The sequence below is a fragment of the Cotesia glomerata genome, linkage group LG5 (genome assembly GCF_020080835.1).
Source record: "Cotesia glomerata isolate CgM1 linkage group LG5, MPM_Cglom_v2.3, whole genome shotgun sequence".
In the NCBI taxonomy this organism is placed as follows: domain Eukaryota; kingdom Metazoa; phylum Arthropoda; class Insecta; order Hymenoptera; family Braconidae; genus Cotesia; species Cotesia glomerata.
The window spans coordinates 11,416,203-11,438,142 of NC_058162.1; the positions used below are offsets into that span (position 1 = coordinate 11,416,203).

The 21,940-nt window shown below is 29.2% G+C and overlaps 1 protein-coding gene and 1 long non-coding RNA gene across 5 annotated transcripts; both read left to right on the top strand.

Annotated features, from left to right (window-relative positions):
- The first annotated feature begins 1,043 nt into the window (after positions 1 to 1,043).
- LOC123264677 lies at positions 1,044 to 1,475 on the top strand. Its single transcript, XR_006509394.1, has 3 exons — positions 1,044 to 1,087; positions 1,150 to 1,239; positions 1,313 to 1,475. It is a non-coding gene; the product is annotated as an uncharacterized LOC123264677 (long non-coding RNA).
- Positions 1,476 to 10,059: 8,584 nt separating this feature from the next.
- On the top strand, positions 10,060 to 21,303 carry LOC123264613 (zinc finger protein 2 homolog). Of its 4 annotated transcripts, none has more exons than XM_044727985.1 (4): positions 10,060 to 10,149; positions 17,447 to 18,040; positions 18,107 to 20,018; positions 21,185 to 21,303. In XM_044727985.1, exons 2-3 carry the CDS (start codon positions 17,548 to 17,550, stop codon positions 19,981 to 19,983), a joined length of 2,370 nt encoding a protein of 789 aa, XP_044583920.1. In that variant the 5' UTR covers positions 10,060 to 10,149; positions 17,447 to 17,547; the 3' UTR covers positions 19,984 to 20,018; positions 21,185 to 21,303. The 4 variants fall into 4 exon arrangements, with proteins under 4 accessions (XP_044583920.1, XP_044583918.1, XP_044583921.1 ...); XM_044727983.1 differs by having other exon boundaries at positions 10,062 to 10,354; XM_044727986.1 differs by lacking the exon at positions 10,060 to 10,149 and adding an exon at positions 10,452 to 10,518.
- The last annotated feature ends 637 nt before the right edge of the window (positions 21,304 to 21,940 follow it).

Sequence of the window (21,940 nt, forward strand, 5' to 3'; positions counted from 1 at the left end):
GTTGTATATTGACTCTAAAAGTATATTATTTATTTCAGGCTAAGTAAAAAGTAATTTATAATAAAAAGCTGAGATAATGAGGCATAAACAAAATCCTAAAGAGACAAAAACTCAATCATCAAATTCAACCAAAAAAAAGTGTTGTGTTCCAATGTGAATAATAAACTGAAGAAAAAAAAGTTAAAAGGCTTAAGTAATTATGATTCGTCAAATATAGGAAAAGCTTTAAAAGCAATAGAAGACACAGAGATGTCCTTGAGAAAAGCAGCTGCTGTTCATGGAGTACCGATTGCTACCTTTGTTAGATGAAAAAGTATTAGTCCTGAGAAGGCAAAAATTAGAACTGAGCCAGCGACAGTATTATCTTTAAAAGAAGAGAATGTTATTGTTCAGTTGTTATTCTACAGAGCAGCAATAGGGTCACCTGTGACGAAAACTGACTTATTAAAGATGTATTAAAATTTGTTATTATTAAGATAATAACAAATTGTAATACATCTTTAATAAGTCTTGTCTAAGGACAATCATTCTAATGTGATAAACTGTGAATAAAATAATTTAACTAATGATGGACAACTTTTTACGGTTATATATGAATCTAGTCAAGTTAGTCTTCAAGAATCATTAACTGATAGCAATAATGTAATACGGTGCCCTTCTAAAGACTTTAGTGTCTTTAATTAAGATGATCCTCTCCACATTCCTTTCTCAATCCTTTCCTACCAATATCCTGTTACGTGAATGTGGAACGCTTCACGTAATAATTACCGTAACTCCTATTCTTTCCCGCTTCACAGCATTATTTATATTTGTAAAAAAAAAAAAAAAATGTGGAACGCTTCACGATTTTGCGTATCATCCTTGCGCAAAATCGAAATCCTTGCGCGTCATCCAAAAAATTATATTTATGTTATATAGTATTTATATTATACATATATATATATATATATATATATATATATATATATATATACATTATAATATATAATATCATATAACATCATATAATATCATATATAAAATAATACAACAGAGCTCAAAAATATTCATCCTACAAATCCTATAAACAACAAAATTTATCAATTAGGTATGTAAATGTCAACCTCACATTTATGTTCGATAAATTTAATTTGATGTGACTATTTTTAGAATTTATGAAAGAAAATTTGGATCCTACGCCTGCAATGATTGACGAACATCGTTTTATTCATAAGTTTTCATCAATAACTGTTGATAACGGTAACGTAAAATAATTAGTTATGAACTAGTTTTAAAAATTATGATTAGAATTACGAAAAATTCATATTTTTAGATAAATCTCCCGAAAAACCTCTGAAAGAAATATTCACTTTGCCGTAGGATTATTTACTGAAGAAAAAAATAATAAAAATTGAAAAAACAGGCAAGTCAAAGTTACCATCTGTGGGGATCTCTGATGAATGGTACAAACAATTAAAAAAAGAAAAGTTAAAAAACATGAAAGAAGAAAAACTTAAAATTAAAAAATATTACAAGAAGAAAAGAAAAAGTTAATTGCTCAAGTCGAAGAATTAAAAAAAAAAAATCAAGAAAGAAAAATAGATTTAATTCAATAATTTTCGTTAATTAATTATTTAACTGATAAAAATTTAATTATGAGTTGATGAAAAATTAAAATAATTTCTTATTTTGTAAATAGGACTGTCTAAAATTAATAAAAATATAAAATTTGATCAATTTCACTGATTTTTTAACTGTCTCAAAAATAGGGTCCTGTGGTTTGAGACACTGGGGACATGTGACTTTAAAGTGTCTCATAAATAGGGTCTCATAGGTTCTCTTAAAAAACCATAATTTAATTCATTTTTAACCAAAAAAATTATAAACACATTAGAAATATTGATTTAATAATCATCAAATTACTGTACAATGCGATTAAAAGTGTATTTTCTTCTTAAATGGATTTATTATTCGCAAAAATGTTCAACTTACCTTGAAAAGTGTCTCATAATAGGGACTTTTACCTTAAAATAACTGAGAAATTAAAAGGAAAAGTATGCAAGGAGTTTTGCAAATTAATAAAAGAAATAGAGGCAATACAAAGAGAGTGTGAAAAGGATGAATGTAAAAAAAGTAGTGATAATACAGAGGCTGTGTAGGTAGATGAGGTAAAATAGCACGCATGCGACTGTAAGTGCATGGAAAATGATGAGAAAATAATCAAATAAAAGTAGTGTAGGATAAAGTAACCGAAAGTGAAGTGAGAAATGGTAGCACAGTCACAATATAATTTTCTGCCCTCCAGGCGGAAAGTGGCAACTTTCGGCCCGCTGCGCTAAACGAAATTGCCGCTTTCCGCCTCTGTCGGACAGAAAAATAGTATACAAACCTATGGCAGGAAAATAATAAATATCTCAGATCACATATATGTCGACCTCGGCTTCGCCTCGGGCAACATATATGTGTTCTGAGACATTTCTCATTTTCTTGCCACAGGTGTGTAATATACTATTTCTGCCCTCCAGGCGGAAAGTGGCAACTTTCGGCCCGCTGCGCTAAACGAAATTGCCGCTTTCCGCCTCTGTCGGACAGAAAAATAGTATACAAACCTATGGCAGGAAAATAATAAATATCTCAGATCACATATATGTCGACCTCGGCTTCGCCTCGGGCAACATATATGTGTTCTGAGACATTTCTCATTTTCTTGCCACAGGTGTGTAATATACTATTAAGCAATTATAGCAAAACTACATTGTAAAGTAGAAATAGTGCAAACCAAAAATAAGAAAGTGATATTAGGATAAGAAAAATTAATGTGAATAGAGAATTAAGTATTAGTATATAAAGAGTATAAAAAAATAAAAAGAGAAAACGACTGTAATCTTTGTAAAACACAAAACTTGTGATACAAATAAAACTTATTATATATATATATATATATACAAAAACATATGTAACTAAACAAAAATAAGATTGTTAAATAACATTTATTGTTAAATCTGACTTTATATAATATTGTAGTTGAACAAAATTAAGTTAAAATAATTAATAATTATTATTCTGTATTCAATTCATAATTAAATGATAATTAGTTATAATATAACGAAGAAGGTTTTGGGACAATAATATTATTGAATGATAATGCCTTTTCTTTTATATATGTTAATAATTAAGCTGATTTATAATTTTATTAGAAAATCCGATTGTAAAACGATAGAAATAATGTCCTTTAACGAAGTCATTCTTCCTTTAATTAATTAAATAAAGTATTGTTTTATTCATCTGAGGTTTATTATTGTTTTGCAGTGCATGCACGGGAAAAAAATTCCAAGTCTAAATTGTTTACAATTTGACCTCTTTATTGTTAATTAGTTTATCGTGCTGCCTTATTTATGAGATTTAGTCCTTTAACAAAGTAGCTGTGCCAAATAATTAATTAAATAAAATATTAATAAATTATTTTTAGGTTTATAATTATTTTGCAGTGCATGCACGGGAAAAAAAATTCAAAGTCTAAATTATTTATTATTAGACTCCTTTATTTTTAATTTGTTTATCATGCCGCTCTAGTTGATAAATTTAGTCCCTTAACACAGTAATTCTGCATTTAATTAATTAAATAAAGTATTGTTTTATTTATCTAAGGTTTATTGATATTTTGCAGTGCATGCACGGGAAAAAATTCAAAGTCTAAATTCTTTATAATTAAACCCCTTTATTTTTAATCAGTTTATCGTGCCGCCTTAGTTATTAAATTTAATCTTTCGACAGAGTAATTGTGCCTTTAATTAAATAATTCATTATTTAATTATTTCAATGTTTATTATCATTTTGCAGTGCATGCACGGGAAGAGAATGTAAATTCTAAATAATTTATTATTATCCCTCTTTATTTTTAATTAGTTTATTATGACTCCCTAATTATTGACTTTTGTTTCCTAGCGACATTATTCATTATTTTTTCTTTTTACTTTCTTTATATTACTCTACAACCATTAGAAACATATCCCCTAGTCTATTTTCCCAGAATGATCGCTCTGATCACATATTCGAGGCATTTTCAGGGTATTACTGACATCTATTAACCCTTCGTTGGTCGCGCTATGAGCGATTCCCCGCTTTTTTTTTTCAATTCGTTATAAAAAAAAAAATAATTTTTTCCAGCCTTAAAAAATTTAGCTATTCCTTCTTCAATTCATTTAGCATGCACCTAAACAGTTTTTAAAGTTGTAGGTATTTTTATTAATTAGATATTAAATAATAAATGTCGTAAGAACATGGAATCGCGGCGATTCCCCGTAAGCACGACCAAACCCGACCATGAAATTTTATTCGCAGCATTGCCAATTATATGAAACTTGAATAAATAAAAACAATATGGCCGTCATCAGCTGTTATAGTTGTTATGCGCATGTCCCATAAAGTTATTTATTTAATTTATTTGTGCAATGTTATTGTAAGTAATTTTAATATAAAAATAAAAATATAAATAAATAAATATAAATATAAATATAAATAAATAAATATCATTACGTGGATTGGATCACAAGAATAATAATATTACTACTGTGACTACAAAAGTATTTAATACTTTACTCATCAAAGCATTAAACCGGTACGTATTTTTTTCTCTGATAAAATATTTGAATATAACGTTTATGATTAAAATTAAAGTCACGATACTACATTACAATTAAATATTAAATAATTTAATTAAAATTGATTTAGCAGATATTTGATAATTTTAAGAATTCTTTTAATAAATAAATTGAGTCAAAAAATTGACATGTAGAAATTTTTAATAAATAAAAAAAGCAATTTTTTGAAAATAATTTTTCGGAACAAATTAATTTTTATTTCATACCAACTCAAATTTTACCGCGCTTACTTAAAAGTATACTTGGCAACACTGTAAGAAAATTAACATTGCGGCGATTCCCTAACCACACGACCAATGAAGGCGGGCAGTGAAGCGCGACCAACGAAGGGTTAACTAAATTTTACATTCCACGTCAATCTTTTTTAGAATTCTATTCGACATTCGACATGATGGCAGCATTTTACATTTCTCTGGCTGCGTAGAACTCACCATTCGAATTATTTGCGCGCCTTTACTGCATATCAGCATAGCCAACTTAAAATTTTTAACCGCCGCCATTTTGGTGGCAAAGTGTCCCCGTGCCAAATAATGGTATCAAGCGTTTTGATCCCCCGATAAAATATCCCCGGACAAAATATTGTTATATCCGATGATATAGTAGATGTCGATTTGATGCATTACGCGGCAAATTCACTATAATTTGAATTATTTAATTTAATTTATAATGGATTATATATTGTAAATAATGCATTTTGTTTATATACAAAATTGGTTGTAGCACATAGATTAAAGTATAGTAGTCTCCTTAAATAAACAATCAACAAACTAACTTTGCCAACATTTCTCAGAACTATAAAAGTGCCCGAACAGGCTTGCTTGTGTTACTCGACAATTGGACCTTTGTGAAAACTAATAAAAGAAGGGCCATGTGTTAAATGTCCTTCAAGGGTTTGTTGGTTGCATATACATTCTCGTTAAGCATTTTCAAGAGGTCGTAAATTATAAAATAGAATAAGACCATGGAACCAGGCCAACAATAATACTATTCGTTAAATAAATAACTGATGGACTATTGGAGTTACGTTTAATAATATTAAAATAATAGTTAATATATAATTAAAATAACAATATCTCATATTAATTAATAAACCAAGATCATAATTGATCTGCAACACATATATTAAATTTGAGCGTCTTAATCATAATAATTTAATAAGTAACATTTATAAATGAATATCTAAACTTATAGCTATGATAGATAGGCTTTACATAATTATATTTGTAACATTTATAATGGTTTAGTTATAATAATAATAATAATAATAATAATAATAATAATAATAATAATAATAATAATAATAATAAAGCATTCTGTCGGGAACACCGTAGACAGAATGCTGATGAAGAGAGCCCCGCAGTCAGTGTGAATGAAGTTCGTTCAGCTCTAAATGGAAGCAAAAATTGGGCTGCCCCGGGACCAGATGGCATAAATGTCTTTTGGTGGAAGAAGTTTACTTCTACCCACCTCCATCTGGCCCGTATATTTACATCGTACATTAGAGCTGACGAACCGATTCCAGACTGGCTCGTGGAAGGGCGAACCGTACTGATACCAAAAAAAGGTGACTTGTCTGACCCAAAGAATTACAGGCCTATCACCTGCTTGAATGCGGTTTATAAAATTTTTACAAAAATTTTAAACAACCGTATTTTGCAGGAGATAGAACCTGTATGGCAACAGATATATGAACAGCGTGGCAGCAAAAGAGGCCTGTCAGGTTGCAAAGAGAACTTGATAGTTGATCGATGTGTCACACAAGATGCGATCTACTATCAACGCAACCTGTCAATGGCCTGGATCGACTATCGCAAGGCATTTGACTCAACTTCTCATGAGTTGATTTTATATCTCCTCAAATGCCTGGGGGTCAATCCTGAAATAGTGGAATGCATTCGGCGTACAATGCAGCTCTGGCGAACGCGTTTTCACATTGGAAGTGGAAACGCATTGCACATAACCGGAGTTGTAGAGTACAAACGAGGGGTCTTCCAAGGTGATTCCTTAAGCCCTCTGCTGTTTTGCATCTCACTGCTGCCTATATCTGTTGCTCTCCGTAAAACTCGTGGGTACTCTGTGGGGCCTCCGGGTGATCGAAAATACTCGATTACCCATCTGCTTTATATGGATGACCTGAAGCTTTATAGTGCTGATGAAGATCATCTACAGGCGGCTCTTAACATCGTAGCAGAGTACACGCGGGATGTCGGAATGTCTTTTGGGTTGGACAAGTGTGCGGTCGTACATCTGGCGAGGGGTAAGTGCTCTGTTACGGGTGATGATGTCGAGTTGGTAGATGGGAGCGTTTTAAGACAATTAGACGCCGGAGAGTTGTATAGATATCTAGGAATGGAAGAGCACCGCATGCATGCGGTCTCCGAAGTCCAAGCAACTCTCCGTAGCGAGTATGTTAGGAGACTCCGGAAAATTTGGTCCTCCGAACTTTCCGGTAAAAATAAAGTCTCCGCTACTAACATGCTCGCTGTCCCAGTCTTACTATACTCTTTCGGTGTCTTAAAATGGGCCCGAAAGGATCTGCGAGATCTCGACATCAAAACCCGTAAGACTATCAACATGAACCGGAGCATGCACCCCAATTCATCAGTCGCCAGATTATACCTCTCCCGGTCCATCGGTGGGAGAGGTCTGCAGAGTTTGGAGCGGCTGCATGATCGTTTGGTCCTGGGTTTAACACACGAAGTTGTCAATTTCACTGCAGACGAGGATGACTTTCTTATGCAAATTGTTCATAAACATGAGAATGTGCATAAGGGGTCGTTCTTGTATAAGGCAGCTATATATGCAGCAAGAACCCTTGGTCTTGGAGAGATAAACGCTCTTATGGAACTCCGAAAGGAGGAATTCAAGAGCGTCATCAGGAACGCCGAGGAAAAACAACTCCTAGGCGAACTGATGGACAAGTCCATGCACAGCGTGTTCTTCAAACACGTGCGTGATCATGGCTTGTCCACCCAGCTGACGTTTTCCTTCTTAAAGTCAGCTGGCCTGATGTCCGAGACTGAAGGGTTCATATTTGCTTGCCAAGATGGTGTCATTAACACTCTAGAGTACCGTAGCAAGGTGCTCCAGGTGCAGCTCCCGGACACGACCTGCAGGGCGTGTAAACTACATCCGGAGACGCTTATGCACATTTTGTCAGCATGTCCTGTGCTGGCGAGAGGTGCATACATCCAGCGTCACAATGCTGCCCTGAGAGTACTGTACTACTATCTTCGTCACCGCTACGGTATTGACGTGACACCGGTGCTGCCTTATCTGCCAGGAGATATTCCCCAGGTTGTTGAGAATGACAGTTGCAAAATTTATTGGAACATGCCGTTTGCAACAACTCGGCGGATAGATCACAACAAACCTGATATTGTGCTCTTCGACAAGGCTACTCGTGACATTTATGTCATTGAGTTCTCGGCCCCGGCTGAATACAACATCTCAGCCAAAGAAGAGCACAAAAGACAGATATATCAGGATCTCCTGTTTGAAATTGGCAAACTTTACCCAGGTTACCGTGTCAAGCTCGTCGTCCTGATTGTTGGCGTCCTCGGAGGGATGAAACAGTCTTTTGTATCCTCACTTGCCAGAGTTCCAGCTTGCTCATCAAAAGCTGAATTCTTGGCGGTCAGGGTGCAGAAGGCTGTCATACTAGGTTCCCTCCGTCTACTTAGGAAAATGACTTTGGCCTGCTGTGATCACTAACCGCCTTGTTGTGCGGAGTGGTACAGCAGTAATGGATGGAGCTCAGGCTGGGCCCTCGGAGAATCGGACTCCGGGGACAACCCCCCCTGAGCATTTAATAACATAATAATAATAATAATAATAATAATAATGTTCTAAAGTTAATACTTTTGTTAATGGATGAACCATAGAAATTTGGGATATAAATGAATGGAAAAATTTATGATTTTCAAATTTTGGAGTTTAGAATCTTTCAAATTTAGGGTTGGCAATAAATCCCTAAGCATAGAAACTGTTATGCTTCCATCTAGTAGATGTTATTTTTATTTATTGAAAACTTTACTTACTGTAATTCTTTCGACCGGTAGTATTAAAATACTCGGTTTCAGCGCGGGAAAGGAATCATTTTAAATAAAAGAATTCTATTTAGACGTTATTTAATTTTGATCAAAATTATTTAGTTGGTTTCAATTTATTATTCAAGTTGACAAAATATTAAAAAGCTTCAAAATATAAAATTGAGGTTTACAATGACGTGAACTTAGCAATCTAAGCTCTCGGTGAGAAGTGTCGTTACATAGTTTTTCCGAAGAGCTTCAAACTCCGTTCTTCTCCCACCATGACTTCCATACATACATCCACTCTAAGGAATACATAAGCACACACATTTTCTACTAAATATAAATGATTCTTATATACTAACATGTATTTTCTCTATATCTATATATATTTATTTCAGCCTATCGGCCTGAAAGTTAGACTTCACTAATATACACTTTTAGCAATAGTCATTATGTTTATTTAACTATTTTTATCAATTTAACAGACCCTTTTAAAATCTATTTATAATAAAAATTAACTTATAATTAACTTGAAATTAAATTACAATAAAAATTATAATAAACTATAACATGAAAATATATATATTATATTGTTTATAATATGTTGGATTAATGTTTGAGTTTGACTAATTAATAACTTGAATTAAATATTATTTCTATTATTTTACAATCGGATTTTCTAATAAAATTATAAGTCAATTTAATTATTATCATGTATAAAAGAATAGACATTATCGTTTAATTATAAATTAAATAATAATTAAATAATGATTCAATAATAAATTAATAGTAAATTAATTAAATAATAATTATTAATTATAAATTAAATACAAAATAATAATTATTAATTATTTTAACTTAATTTTGCTTAACTACAATATTATATAAAGTTAGATTTTAACAGTAAATGTTATTTAACAATCTTATTTTTGTTTAGTTACATATGGTTTTGTATTATTCTTTGTTACTTTAGAACAAGGGTCTATTGAATTTCACACGTGTCTTTTACGACTTTTCCTCATGGGGTTTTAAGTTCCATGTGGCGAGAAATAGTCCTTGAATTATTCAAGTACTTTTTATGGGTTCTGAGAATTCGGTTACAATGTCCTTTTGTACCGAAATATGTTTTTTTATTTTATTTTATTTTCATTTGTAAATAAAACAGAGTTAACTAAAAGATGTTTATTACAACTGGTAAGAGTAAAAGCATTAAATAAATGATTTGAATATTTACTTCGAATATAAAATTTAACTAATTTTAATCATTTAATATTTATTAATTTGAATATTTCATTTGAATTCGCGCTCTCATAATAGATAGCGCTCTTATAACAGGTAGCGTCACCTGCTGGATGCACTAGGTGCATTACAAAACCGATTCGAATTAATGAATGCGATTGTACAAAGGAAAAAAAGGATACTCCAATCAGATATACATCACCAACTTAAATCTAACCTAAATCATTGACTGTTGGGTATGTATCGGAACATACCCGTTGATTGTTGTTGAAATCAAATTATAGTACTCTAAATAATAAATTATATACAATGTTTACAATTATTTTTTATCTACCAGTAGGGAAATTAGAGTTTTTATGTACTTAATTACTATGGCTTTCTTTGAGTGTTTTGTTAATTTATTAATAAATAATACTTTTTATTTTTATAAAGGATACGAAAGTAAGTAAGTTATTCTTAAAGTTATATTGACAACATATAATTCTCGTTACAATTTTTAATTTCAGTGCTTGACAATATATTACAACAATCCTACAAATTTGTAAGCAGTTTTTAAGAAAAACTTGACAAAATAATAACTCAATTATATCATAATTATAACTCAGGTAGTTGTGATATGTACTGATAAAAATATTTAAAATTAGATATTACAGAAATATCGTTTGAAATTATATCCGATTAATTTTCTGAAAATAATGTTTATATAGAGCAGTTTATTGACTTGATAGGATATGTCGTATGCAACCCAATAAAAAAGCTACTTAGAATTGTATACAGTTACCTGCAATTAATATTTGGCTGAGGATAATCGGACACTAGCGTGTATTTAGCGGGTACTTAGCGTGAGTTATAATCTAAGATAATTTGGAGTAGACATTTAGCGTGAATATAATATTATCTGAACTGTGAGCTTTTATCTGATGGACTTTAGCGTGAATGGAAGCTTTTATTTGGATTTCAGCTGGAAATTTTCTTTTAATAATCAATATGATTTGTTTTTTACAATTATTTGCATAAATTTTATTGAGGACGTAATTGTATATAATAATTATAAAATCCACCGTAACATATATTTTTAATTTTCACTACAAATAACCTTATAATAACATTGCATGATTTTTTGTTATGTTACACCAGACGAAAAATATACAATGTCGTTTGCTCGGTGTAAATAATGAAGTGACACAACAGTATGTCACATCAAGCGATCACTCTCGGACGCAACCGCTATCTTTTTCTTTTACCCGGGAAAATTCAAATTCAAAATTAATATTAAAAGTAAGGAGGATTGAAATTAAGATAGATCAAATTTTTAAACAATACAGTGGAAAGCTAAATTTTTAATGTGTCATTAATATCAAATGACATTAATTATACCCAAGCGTAACAAAAAAAATGTTAACTTTCTAATAGATTTTACTCAACAAAAAATTAGAAATAAATAATCCTCAACTTAAATTATCAAAACATGCATAAAAAAAAAATTTGTGCCGCTTGGGCATGTGAAAAAAAAATCGAAAAAAAAATTTTGAGCAATTAATTATTGAAAACCGGACTTTGAATCTTTTTTTTTTTTTATCTTAAAATAATCTGTGAGAAATGATTTATACAGATGAAAGTTTTTCGTTTCCTTATATTTCGTGTGTTCGATGAGATTATAAAAAATAAATATATTCGGCTAATATTAACTATTTATTACACGTTGAGAGTCCTATTTTTTAAAAGTAATTTTTCAAAACCTTTGTCAAAAAAAAAAATTTATAATTGTTATTTCATACAGAATTAATTTCGATTAATAACACACTAAAAATTCAGCTCGTTGTGTGTAAATTGTTTCTATATTCTATATTTCTTAATGTGAATTCTCCTTATTTTTATTAACAGGAATATTTTTATTTGAATTTTTCAGGATAGTAAGTTATTATTGGTTTATATTTTCAAGTGTTAAGAAATTTTGTTGAATGGTTTATTTTACGGTAGGTATATTTAAAAATTTAGTTTTTAACTTGAAGCAAAGTTAATTAGTAAAAACTAAAAACTATATATGAATCAGAATAAAAGTTGTTTCATATTTTTTGAATGAAAAATTAAATATTGGCTCTAAGAACTTTTTCAAGTTATTTATATTCTTTTAGTTTTTATTCTGTTAAATAATGGTCAATGATTTTTTATTTAAACGAATCATAATTTTTTTCTGATGACATATTTGACGAACACCTTTAATTTAAATCAAAAATTTTCAATGGTAATGTAGAACGCAATACCATTAGAGCACAAATTAAGTTTCTAGTAAGAAGTAAATTTTCCATAGTAACTTTTTATTTATTCTGTTATATATGTTTTCTGGTATATTCTTGATATATTCCTACATCAAATGTAAAAATTTTACAACTATTGCAAAAAAAAAAAAATACAATTTTATCATTAATTAAATTAATTGATACCTCAGCCCCTGGATGATTATGTGCAAGATTTAAAGTGCTAATCCGAAGTACCTGCGCATTCAGAGGTTTATTAATTTGAATAAAAAATGGATAGTTACGCTTGAAAGAGCTAAAAAAACAAACAGTTATTAATTTGGTCTTATAAATCATCGTGAAAAACGGATAACTGTTTATAAATATTGATTGAAAAGGATTAAAAATCATAAAATTTGAATTGTTTTCACACAAGTGTGTTCAACTCGTCATAACTATTAAATATTTGTTTTTTAAAAAAATACTCACTCATGGAACTTGCCATTGTTGATAAATGGTATTCAATTTAATTATTTATTCGCTTGCTGCTGTAAATACTTCATTCACGCTGGAGTTGTGCGGCTCACGCTAGAGCTAAATAGATTCACGCGGTTCACGCCAGAGCCCCGCCGATTCACGCGGCTAACGCTAGAGCTACGCAGATTCACGCGGCTAACGCTAGAGCCACGCAGATTCACGCGGCTAACGCTAGAGCTACGGAGATTTACGCGGTTCACGCCAGAGCCCCGGATGTTCAATCAGACTTAGATAATAATAATGATGATAATAATAATAACAAATAAAATTGTTAAATGAAAATTATATTTATCACTTTGGACGTTAATAATTAAGATAAAAATATCATGAATATCCATCAGTCCTACGCGTAGTAGGCAAATCATTAGTTATTATAGTTACTTTGAAGCTAATATCAATGATGCTGAAGTTAGTTAACAATTTTTGCAATTTTTATAACAAATAAATTACATTAAAAAAATGCTTCTAAAAATTTTCACTAATAATTTTTTGTTAATTTTTACATGTGAAATTTTTTTCATAATAATTTTATTGGTATAAATTTATTAAAAAATTTCTAATAATTGTTAATTTTAGTTTCATTAATATTAAGATTCGATTAATCTACAGGTGAATCGCAACTTGAATAAATTTAATTTAATGTTGAATAATATATCGACATTAAATTATCAATTTATCTATTGGTGCAGTGCTACATGAGTGAAACTATAAGAATGTTGTCTTTTATATCACTACCATAACATCAGTTATTACTTCCATAACAAATTTTTTCTAAAACAAATTTTTCTCACATAAATAGATAACTGTTAAAAATGTATACCACAGTAAAATTTTATCGCGTTAAAAATTTCATAAGGGAGTATAAAAATTATATATCCTTATGGCACCCGGGAACCATAAGGGCATATAATAAAAAAAAATCTGTTTTTTTCTCTAGCTCCAAAAAAAATTTGTTGTTCGGAGAAAATTTTTTTTTTGCAATTCTGCACGTTATATTCAAAAATATGTTGATTTCTGAAAAAAAAAAATTTTTTTTTATACGCCCTTATGGTTCCCAGGACCCACTTCGGATGCCATAAGGGCGTATGAAAAAATTTTTTTTTGGTAACCAACGTATTTTTTTATGCAATGTGCAAAAATACAAAAAAAATTTTTTTTCTAAACTAAAAATTTTTTTTGGACTTAAAGAAAAAAACAGAATTTTTATTATACGCCCATATGGCTTTTCACTGGTACCTTTTGCCGGTATATACCTTTATGGCATCTGAAACGCGTTATATTACTATTATAATATTATTATTGAAGTAGTTATTAATGTGACAATGTTTATTTTAAAAAAAATTTATCAAATTATAAATAACTCATGTTATTGATGATATAGACAATTCAACATTAATATAGCTTCATATGTGGTGAATTTTTTATTATACACCTTTTAATATCAGCATTTTTATTTTAAATAATTACTAATTATTGTATTTTGTAAGTTTTAGGTCCTATACAATGCTATAAAAAAAATAATCTGGATATATTTTCACTACATAAATCGATGGTCGAATTATAAATAAAAATTATCACTATATGACTTATGACACCCAACATCAGAGAGCATTTCATATTAAAAAACCTAGCTTACGGAATACGCACTGATAGAAGGATTTGTTTATAGTTAAAAATATTTGTTAATATTTAACAAATCATTTATTAGAGACCACTTTTTACTCCTTAACAAATATTTGTTAGTATTTAAAAAGATTTATTAATACTTAATAAATGAATATTATAGATTTATTAAACACAAAATAATCAGTTTAAATAGTAAGAAATATTTGTTTAATACTAAAAAGTGCTCTATAATAAATGATTTGTTAACTATTAACAAATATTTTTTAATACAAATAAATCCTTCTATCAGTGCGGGTGGCTAAGAAAATTCATAATAAAAGTAAACAAAAAGTTATTTTACAAAATTTAAGGTATTATTATTATTTTGAGAAAGCAAAAAAATTATTCCATGTTTTTGTTGATTTCATAATTTTCGTAATTTGAATTTTTACTGTAAAAAAGTGGGCAAACGGGTTCAGTCATTTACAATTAATAACGCATTAAAAATTCAGATTTGAATCTTCAAATCGGCAGTAACACAGCTGTCCTCCAGATTACTCAACTCTGTGACATCCTGTACTCCACCAAAATAATTTAATAACTTAAAAAAAAAAAACTTTACAAACTTCTTTCACTACTCGATACTAACTTTATTCAACGTTAAGTTCACTTAGTATCAAGTGTACTCGATGATATCTCGACTCAATAATATATTAGAAGTGATAGCGGGCTTTTAAGAATCTCTATTCAATATTTTTTTAATTAATAATATGTTTATTTTGAACTCAGGTACTTAAATTAGAAAAAAAACTTTAAATCAATAATTTCATTTTTAAAGAATAAAACTATATTGTTTTACAAACATTATTCGATGTCACTTTACTCAATTAAATATAATTTGTAAATAATAAATAATAAATAAAAATTTTTTTTTAATTTATTAAATTATTTTATTGGAGTACAGATGGCACACAGCCGAGAAATTTTAAGTACAGGTTTTGTTTTTGCTGAATAAAATATTAAATAAAAAAATATTGAATAGAGATTTTTAAAAGCGCACCATCACTTCTAATTAAATATATCATCGAGTCGAGATATCATCGAGTACACTTGGTACTGAGTGAACAACGTTGATTAAAGTGATTACAGTTTTTTTTTAAGTTAAATTATTTTAGTAGAGTACAGGAAGTCGCAGAGTAATCTGGAGGACAGCTGTGTTACTACCTTCAAATCAATTTTATTTATGCTCTAATGTTTGACCCATCTTAATATGAATTCTAATATTTATTAAAATGAACTTTCTATTTGAATTTTCCCGGATGAAAAAAATGGCGGTACATTCTGGGGGAAAAAGTGATTTGAAATTTAAACACACTATAGGTAGATATTAAATGTCATGTAGGTCATGCAACAACAATCAACATAACCTAGGATGAATTGACCGTTTCTTTTTCTAATTAAAAAGTTTGATATTTATCTATGGTTAAAGACATATTCTATGTTTAAAATAATGTAAAAGCTTCTGTTCACGCTAAAAGCTCAGATAATTTAATACTAACGCTAATTCTTCAGATAATTTATCTCAAGTGCCAGTCACGCTAAATTACCGCTGTAGTCACGATAGTGTCCGAATAGCCTTACCGTTAATATTTACTAATTAGAAAAACTTAATATCATGCAAATAACTTTTAACAAAAAATATGCATATCATAAATAAATAAATTAAATAAAATGGATTTGATGTAAAAAATTCCTTGGATTTAGAAAAATATGCCCGAATTCGTTCATACAACAGCAAAAAGTAAAGTAAAATGACGTTATTTTAAACACATTTTGAGATTTTTCCTTTAATTTTCATAAGAAATATATTTCTTCATTATAAAGCCGAGGATTATTTACATACAAATGTGTATTGCTTTTTTTCTGTTTGTAAAGAATGACAAAAAATAAAAAAGACTGAATATTGTTGCAATTAAAAAAAATTTGGAAAGTTTATTTTTGAAGCGTACTTTTCTAAAAATAGTTTGTTTTTTTCAATTGACTTATTTGAACGATTTTCATGTTTTTTTTTAATTTTCATTTTAAATTAGCTTTTAGAAAAAAATATGAGAATATATTCTAGATGACCAATTCTATAAAAATTTTCAGTTTTATAAAAAAACTCAATTGAGCAAAAAACTATCATTTTTTAAAGTTCAAAAAAGATTATTTTTTATTTCAACTTTGATTCATTTTATATTCATTGAAGATCACACTTTGAGAAATAAGCAGATTTTTTTTTCTTCTAAAATATTCAAGATTGAATTTTTATCCAAAATTGAAAAACTGGCTCTAAGTTAAATTGACCAAGTTTTATCATAACTTTTTGTCCGAACATGTAACTTTCCGTAGAAGTAATACATAAATTTTCTTCAATTTATTTTATACATCCATTAATTTGTTGAAGATCTATACTTGATATTTATTTTAGGCTAGCTATAGTACTAAGACGAATGATTTTGAGTTCAGGCTTGGATATATTAAAGTTAATGATATGAAATATTTTTGGTAACACTATGAAATCATTTGCAACTTGTTAAAAAAAAAAAAGCACAATTGCATATAGGTGTGTTATCCTTAAGTTTCCTGTAAGTTACGTGGGTTACGATTTCTACATTGTTCCTTATTATTTGTGAAGATATCTTTCGACCACTATTGATATACTAAAAATTTCATATCACAAATTTAGCCTGAAGTTACTAAAAGCTTCTGTATCTAAAAATCACGATACAAAAATAACATTTTAATGCCATAGTCAAGAACAGGTCTGGCTAATGTCTTTAAAGTTTTTATAATATAACCATTCAATGCAAAAATTAATTGAATGGCTTTTTTTTTTTGCGATAGTCTAGTTGGTCTGCAAAAAAATGGCCGCTTATTGCCGTTTTACATTGCGAATGGTTCTACGAAGACGTATTTTTTTACAGATTGCGATCATAATGGCGAATCTTATTTATTTATTCAGACTTTCAAATCTTTTGACTTGAATGACATTTCAACGTTTTCGAACTTATAGAGTAAAAGCATAAAAATAGTAACAATTTTGGACAAAGACTACTGGACACAAAGACTATTGGACTAAAGAATACTTTTTCAATTTTTTGTTTTTTTTCAGATTGGAGATCGAAAAACTGAAATTATGAAGATTTAATTATCAATCAAATAACATTCAGCATTTTATTGAAGATAAAAAACAGTAATCTACCGACATTTAATATGAAAAAAATAATACTAGTGAGTAATAATAATGAAATGAAAAGGCGACTCATTGTCAATAATCAAAGCTCCGTAAATACGAATTATAATTACTACAGTTTTTTGAACAAATCCGCTGATATAAAAATTACGAGCGTCCAATCATTGAGCGGAACAGAAAACTGTTGGAATGAAAATATTTACAATATAGACAATGGTCACGTAGAAACAATCTGTGATGAAAATAAAACAAAATTTTCAATCAGTGAACTTACAATTAATGAAAACTCAAGTACTGAAATCGCAGATACGGCTAACACTCACCGTCAAGAACTCCCATTTACATTTATAGCCGATACAAATATTACACTAGAAAATAGTTTTAATCACTTAGATGTAATTGTAAAACAAGAAAACGATGTTGATCCTTTAGCTACAGATGTTAAGCCTGATCAACAAGAATTGAATAAAGTCTTATTGGAAAATTATAATAAAGAATCATGTATATTAGAAGGTAAGTAGTCATACATTTTTTATTGAATGCAGAAACATTGTTTTCAAATGAAAATTATTGTTACAGGACTCCTAAAACAATATAAGCGTACTAAAATAAGTAACAAAAAGTTTGAGTGTGATATGTGTCCGAAAAAATACGTCTTGAAGCAATCTTTACAACGGCACAAGGCTGTACATGTGAAAAAACTAAAATTTCCCTGTAAAATTTGTTACTTTCAAACAAACTCGAATTCATTATTAAAAAAACATATCACAAATAACCATCACATTACAAGACCGGTACTACATAATGTTCGGGGCTCAAAATTGAGTCAAAGCTCACAATTGAAAAAAAAAAATCATAACAAGAGTAAGATATCACAGAAAAACAATACTCGTTGCTTGAAATCAATGAAAAAATCACTGTTGAAGAAATCTATCAAAAATCGTCAATGTTTACAAAAGAGCCACACTTGTAAAGTTTGTCATAAAGTATATGCTACGAAACATACTTTAGAGCGACACAAAATTGTTCATGTAATAAAAAAAAAACAAAACTTTCAGTGTGAAGTTTGTAATCTAATATGTACTCGACAATCAAGCTTAGGAAAACATCTTAAGACCCATTTAAACAATGAAATATTCAAGTGTGATATTTGTAAGAAAATCTTTCGTCGAAAGTTAACTCTGATTCGACACATGGATTTACACGATCTGAAAATAAGAGTTGAGTGTGATAACTGTCACTCAACTTATACTAGGAAGAGCAGTTTAATTCGACATATGCGTTCTTGTTTTTGGAATTTACCTGCCGATAGACCATTTACATGCGATATTTGTAATTCCAATTATTCGAGGAAGTCACATTTGGAATCTCACATTATACATCATCACTTGAAAGGTGAACATGTTAATTGTAAAATTTGTCTACGAAATTTTTCTCGATCGTCATCTTTAGAACATCATATGCTTATCCACATACGGGGGAAAATATACAAATGTGATATTTGTCATTCAAAGTACACTGAAGAAACTTCGTTAGCTCAACATATGCGTGATACTCACAAAAACGAAGAATCTTTCAAATGTGACAATTGCCAGGCTGAATTTTTAACTAAACAAAATTTATCGATTCATATGAGATGTCATAAATCAGAACGATTTGAATGTACTATTTGTCAACGAAACTTTTCTCGAAATTTCAATCTCAAACAGCACATGTATACTCACACAAACGAAAACGTATTTAAGTGTAACATTTGTCACTTAAAATTCACTCAAGAGTCAATGTTAACAACGCATCTTGAAAATCATACTCGTGATAAACAATATAAGTGTGATGTTTGTGAAGGAATTTTTCGTCAAAAATCAAAACTGAATAAACACAGACTCACTCACACGAGAGAAAAGTCATTTGAGTGCGATATTTGTCAAGCTTTCTTCTCCCAAAAGTTCATTTTAGACAAACACAAACTTACTCATACAAGAGAAAAATCTTTTCACTGTGATATTTGTCCAAGCCAGTTTTGTAGTCAGTATAATCTCGATAAGCACCTAGTTCTTCATACGAGGAAAGAATTATTTGAATGCAATGTTTGCCATTCAAAGTTCATTCATAAATCTCAGTTGAAGACACACCTTTACAGTCATAGTAATAAAAAAATTTTCAAGTGCGACATTTGTGAAAGAATCTTTTCTCATCATTTTAGTTTAAAACGACACAAACTTATTCATACGGGCAACAAACAATTCAAGTGCGATGCTTGTTCAGCTAAATTTTTCACAATTCAATCTTTGACAAAGCACATTAAAAAGTCACATAAAAATAAAGAATACAAATGTGATATTTGCAAGAAACACTTTTCTGCGAAAGGTTGGCTTGACAGGCATCATCTTATTCATGCAAAGGATGAACTAGTATATAGTACAAAAAATGAACGATTAGATCATACAAGTGATTAACCATTGGATTGTATAAAATATAAAACTAAGTAATGTTAAGGAAGTACGAGCACCAAGGAAACTTTTGATAAAAGGCTTGATTTTTTATTAATATGAAGTTTAAATATGTCTAAGCAAATTCCGAAAATTTGAAGGAGATTGCCCGATTATTTAAATAAATAATTAACTTTGAAGTTGAGCAATTTAACATTGGTCTTATGGGGTAACCTCCAAACATTGTACATTTCTGTATTTTTCTCGTAAAACTGTCGGTGAATATTTTTAAAAAACTTGTGGATGAAAGTAAATATATCAGTGATAAATTTAAGAAAGTTCGACCGTAACTAATAAGTCAAAATAATGTTAAAATTTTTGTTAAATTTTAGTTTTCCCAATATTCGTCAAAATTCTTTATTTTAATTTAAAATAATTTAAACAATTTAATAATTGATGATTTTTACTTATTTAATAAAGTAAAGTAATAAAATGACTTTGGTATTTATTACTTGCCGGAATAAATAAACAGATTTGGCAATAGCGCGCTTGATTATACCCATAACAGAGACGTGGATGAGTGGGTGAGTTAAACATTTCTCTCTCTGTAACTATATTTCTATCCTTTTCTTTTTTCTCAGCTGTTGACGCGATGTTGTCAAATCTTTATTCGAATTAATGGCTGACGATAAACGAGTTACTAACATAAAATTTGACTTTAAATATTTCAAAAATTATATCGGTAATATATTATTATTAAATTGTTTTTATATTTTGCAACAATCCAAGTTTCTTGTGTATAGTTTTTTATCCGTTAAAGTTGGAGGTTAATATTGAAAAAAATAATTAAAGTCTCGACAAAACGTTTGTCCGCCATAAGAGTCCGTGTATAAGGAGATAAAATATGTGATTTTTAAAATTTAATATCTAAGTAACTAAACGGTGAATCTTTTTAAAATTTTGGGATTATATAAATGACGTATTTATTTATACGTATACTTAATTTCAAAGCTCAAAGTTGGAAATTGTTTTTTACATTAGATTCGCTCGAACTTCCTTAATTCAAAAAAATTTACACTTGCCCGACTAATTAAAGTGTATTAATTAAAAGAAAAATAAATGCCGCCATTAACTAATGTTAAATGTATATCTATATATTGAGAAAAATCATATGGTTACTGTTCTCCCCTTACCGCGCTAGAGTCGATACCTATCCCCATTTACTTCCTTAATAGTTTTCTGAAGTCTTCTCAAATACTTTTGTTGGAAGCAAATTTGTGAGCAGTACCAAAAAATCATACTTTCAGTCAGACTGATAATAAAAATGTTCTCCATCTGAATTGATTTTATAAAAAAAAATATTTTTTTATAAAATAAAAATTTGCTAACTTTTAATAATTATCATCAACAAATCATTCAGAAGACGGCTGTTGATACGACGCATTCGCAGAAACTTATTTATATTAGAAATTTATGTATAATATATGTCTAAAAGCTATTAGGATGAAAATTTTTTAACACCAGGTGAAGCTACTCGTCAATCAGCATTTATATGAAATTTCACAATATATTTATTTGTTTCGAATATTTATTTTATTTTAATAATTACACTATAAAGCATATTTTTTTAGTTTCGATAGCTCGTTGGTAAATATTAACAAATTTTCTCAGTACACTAAGAGAAAAAAATTTCGATTATTAACTTTTGATTTTTGTATAAAAAAAATAATGATTTTCTAAAAGTTATTTTCTCTCTCAGTACATAAGAGTATTGAAAATAAAAGAAAAACACTGTTTTAATGAACATAAGAATGTAAAAAATTGTAAATATCAATAAATTATTCATGAAAAAAAAATATTATTTGTTTTAAATTCAAGTATTTAAGATCATGAAGAGCTTTTCAAACGCTAAAGATAGGTCTTCCTTTATTTAAAATCAACACATCCAATAAATCTGAATCTTAATTTGAAGTTAAATTTAATA

What these genes read in the sequence shown, in the direction of transcription:
- LOC123264613 (XM_044727985.1), top strand. Translation starts at nt 17,548, where the DNA reads ATGAAAAAAATAATACTAGTGAGTAATAATAATGAAATGAAAAGGCGA. An exon ending in AGAATCATGTATATTAGAAG is followed by an intron (nt 18,041 to 18,106) that starts GTAAGTAGTCAT and finishes TTATTGTTACAG; the next exon opens with GACTCCTAAAACAATATAAG.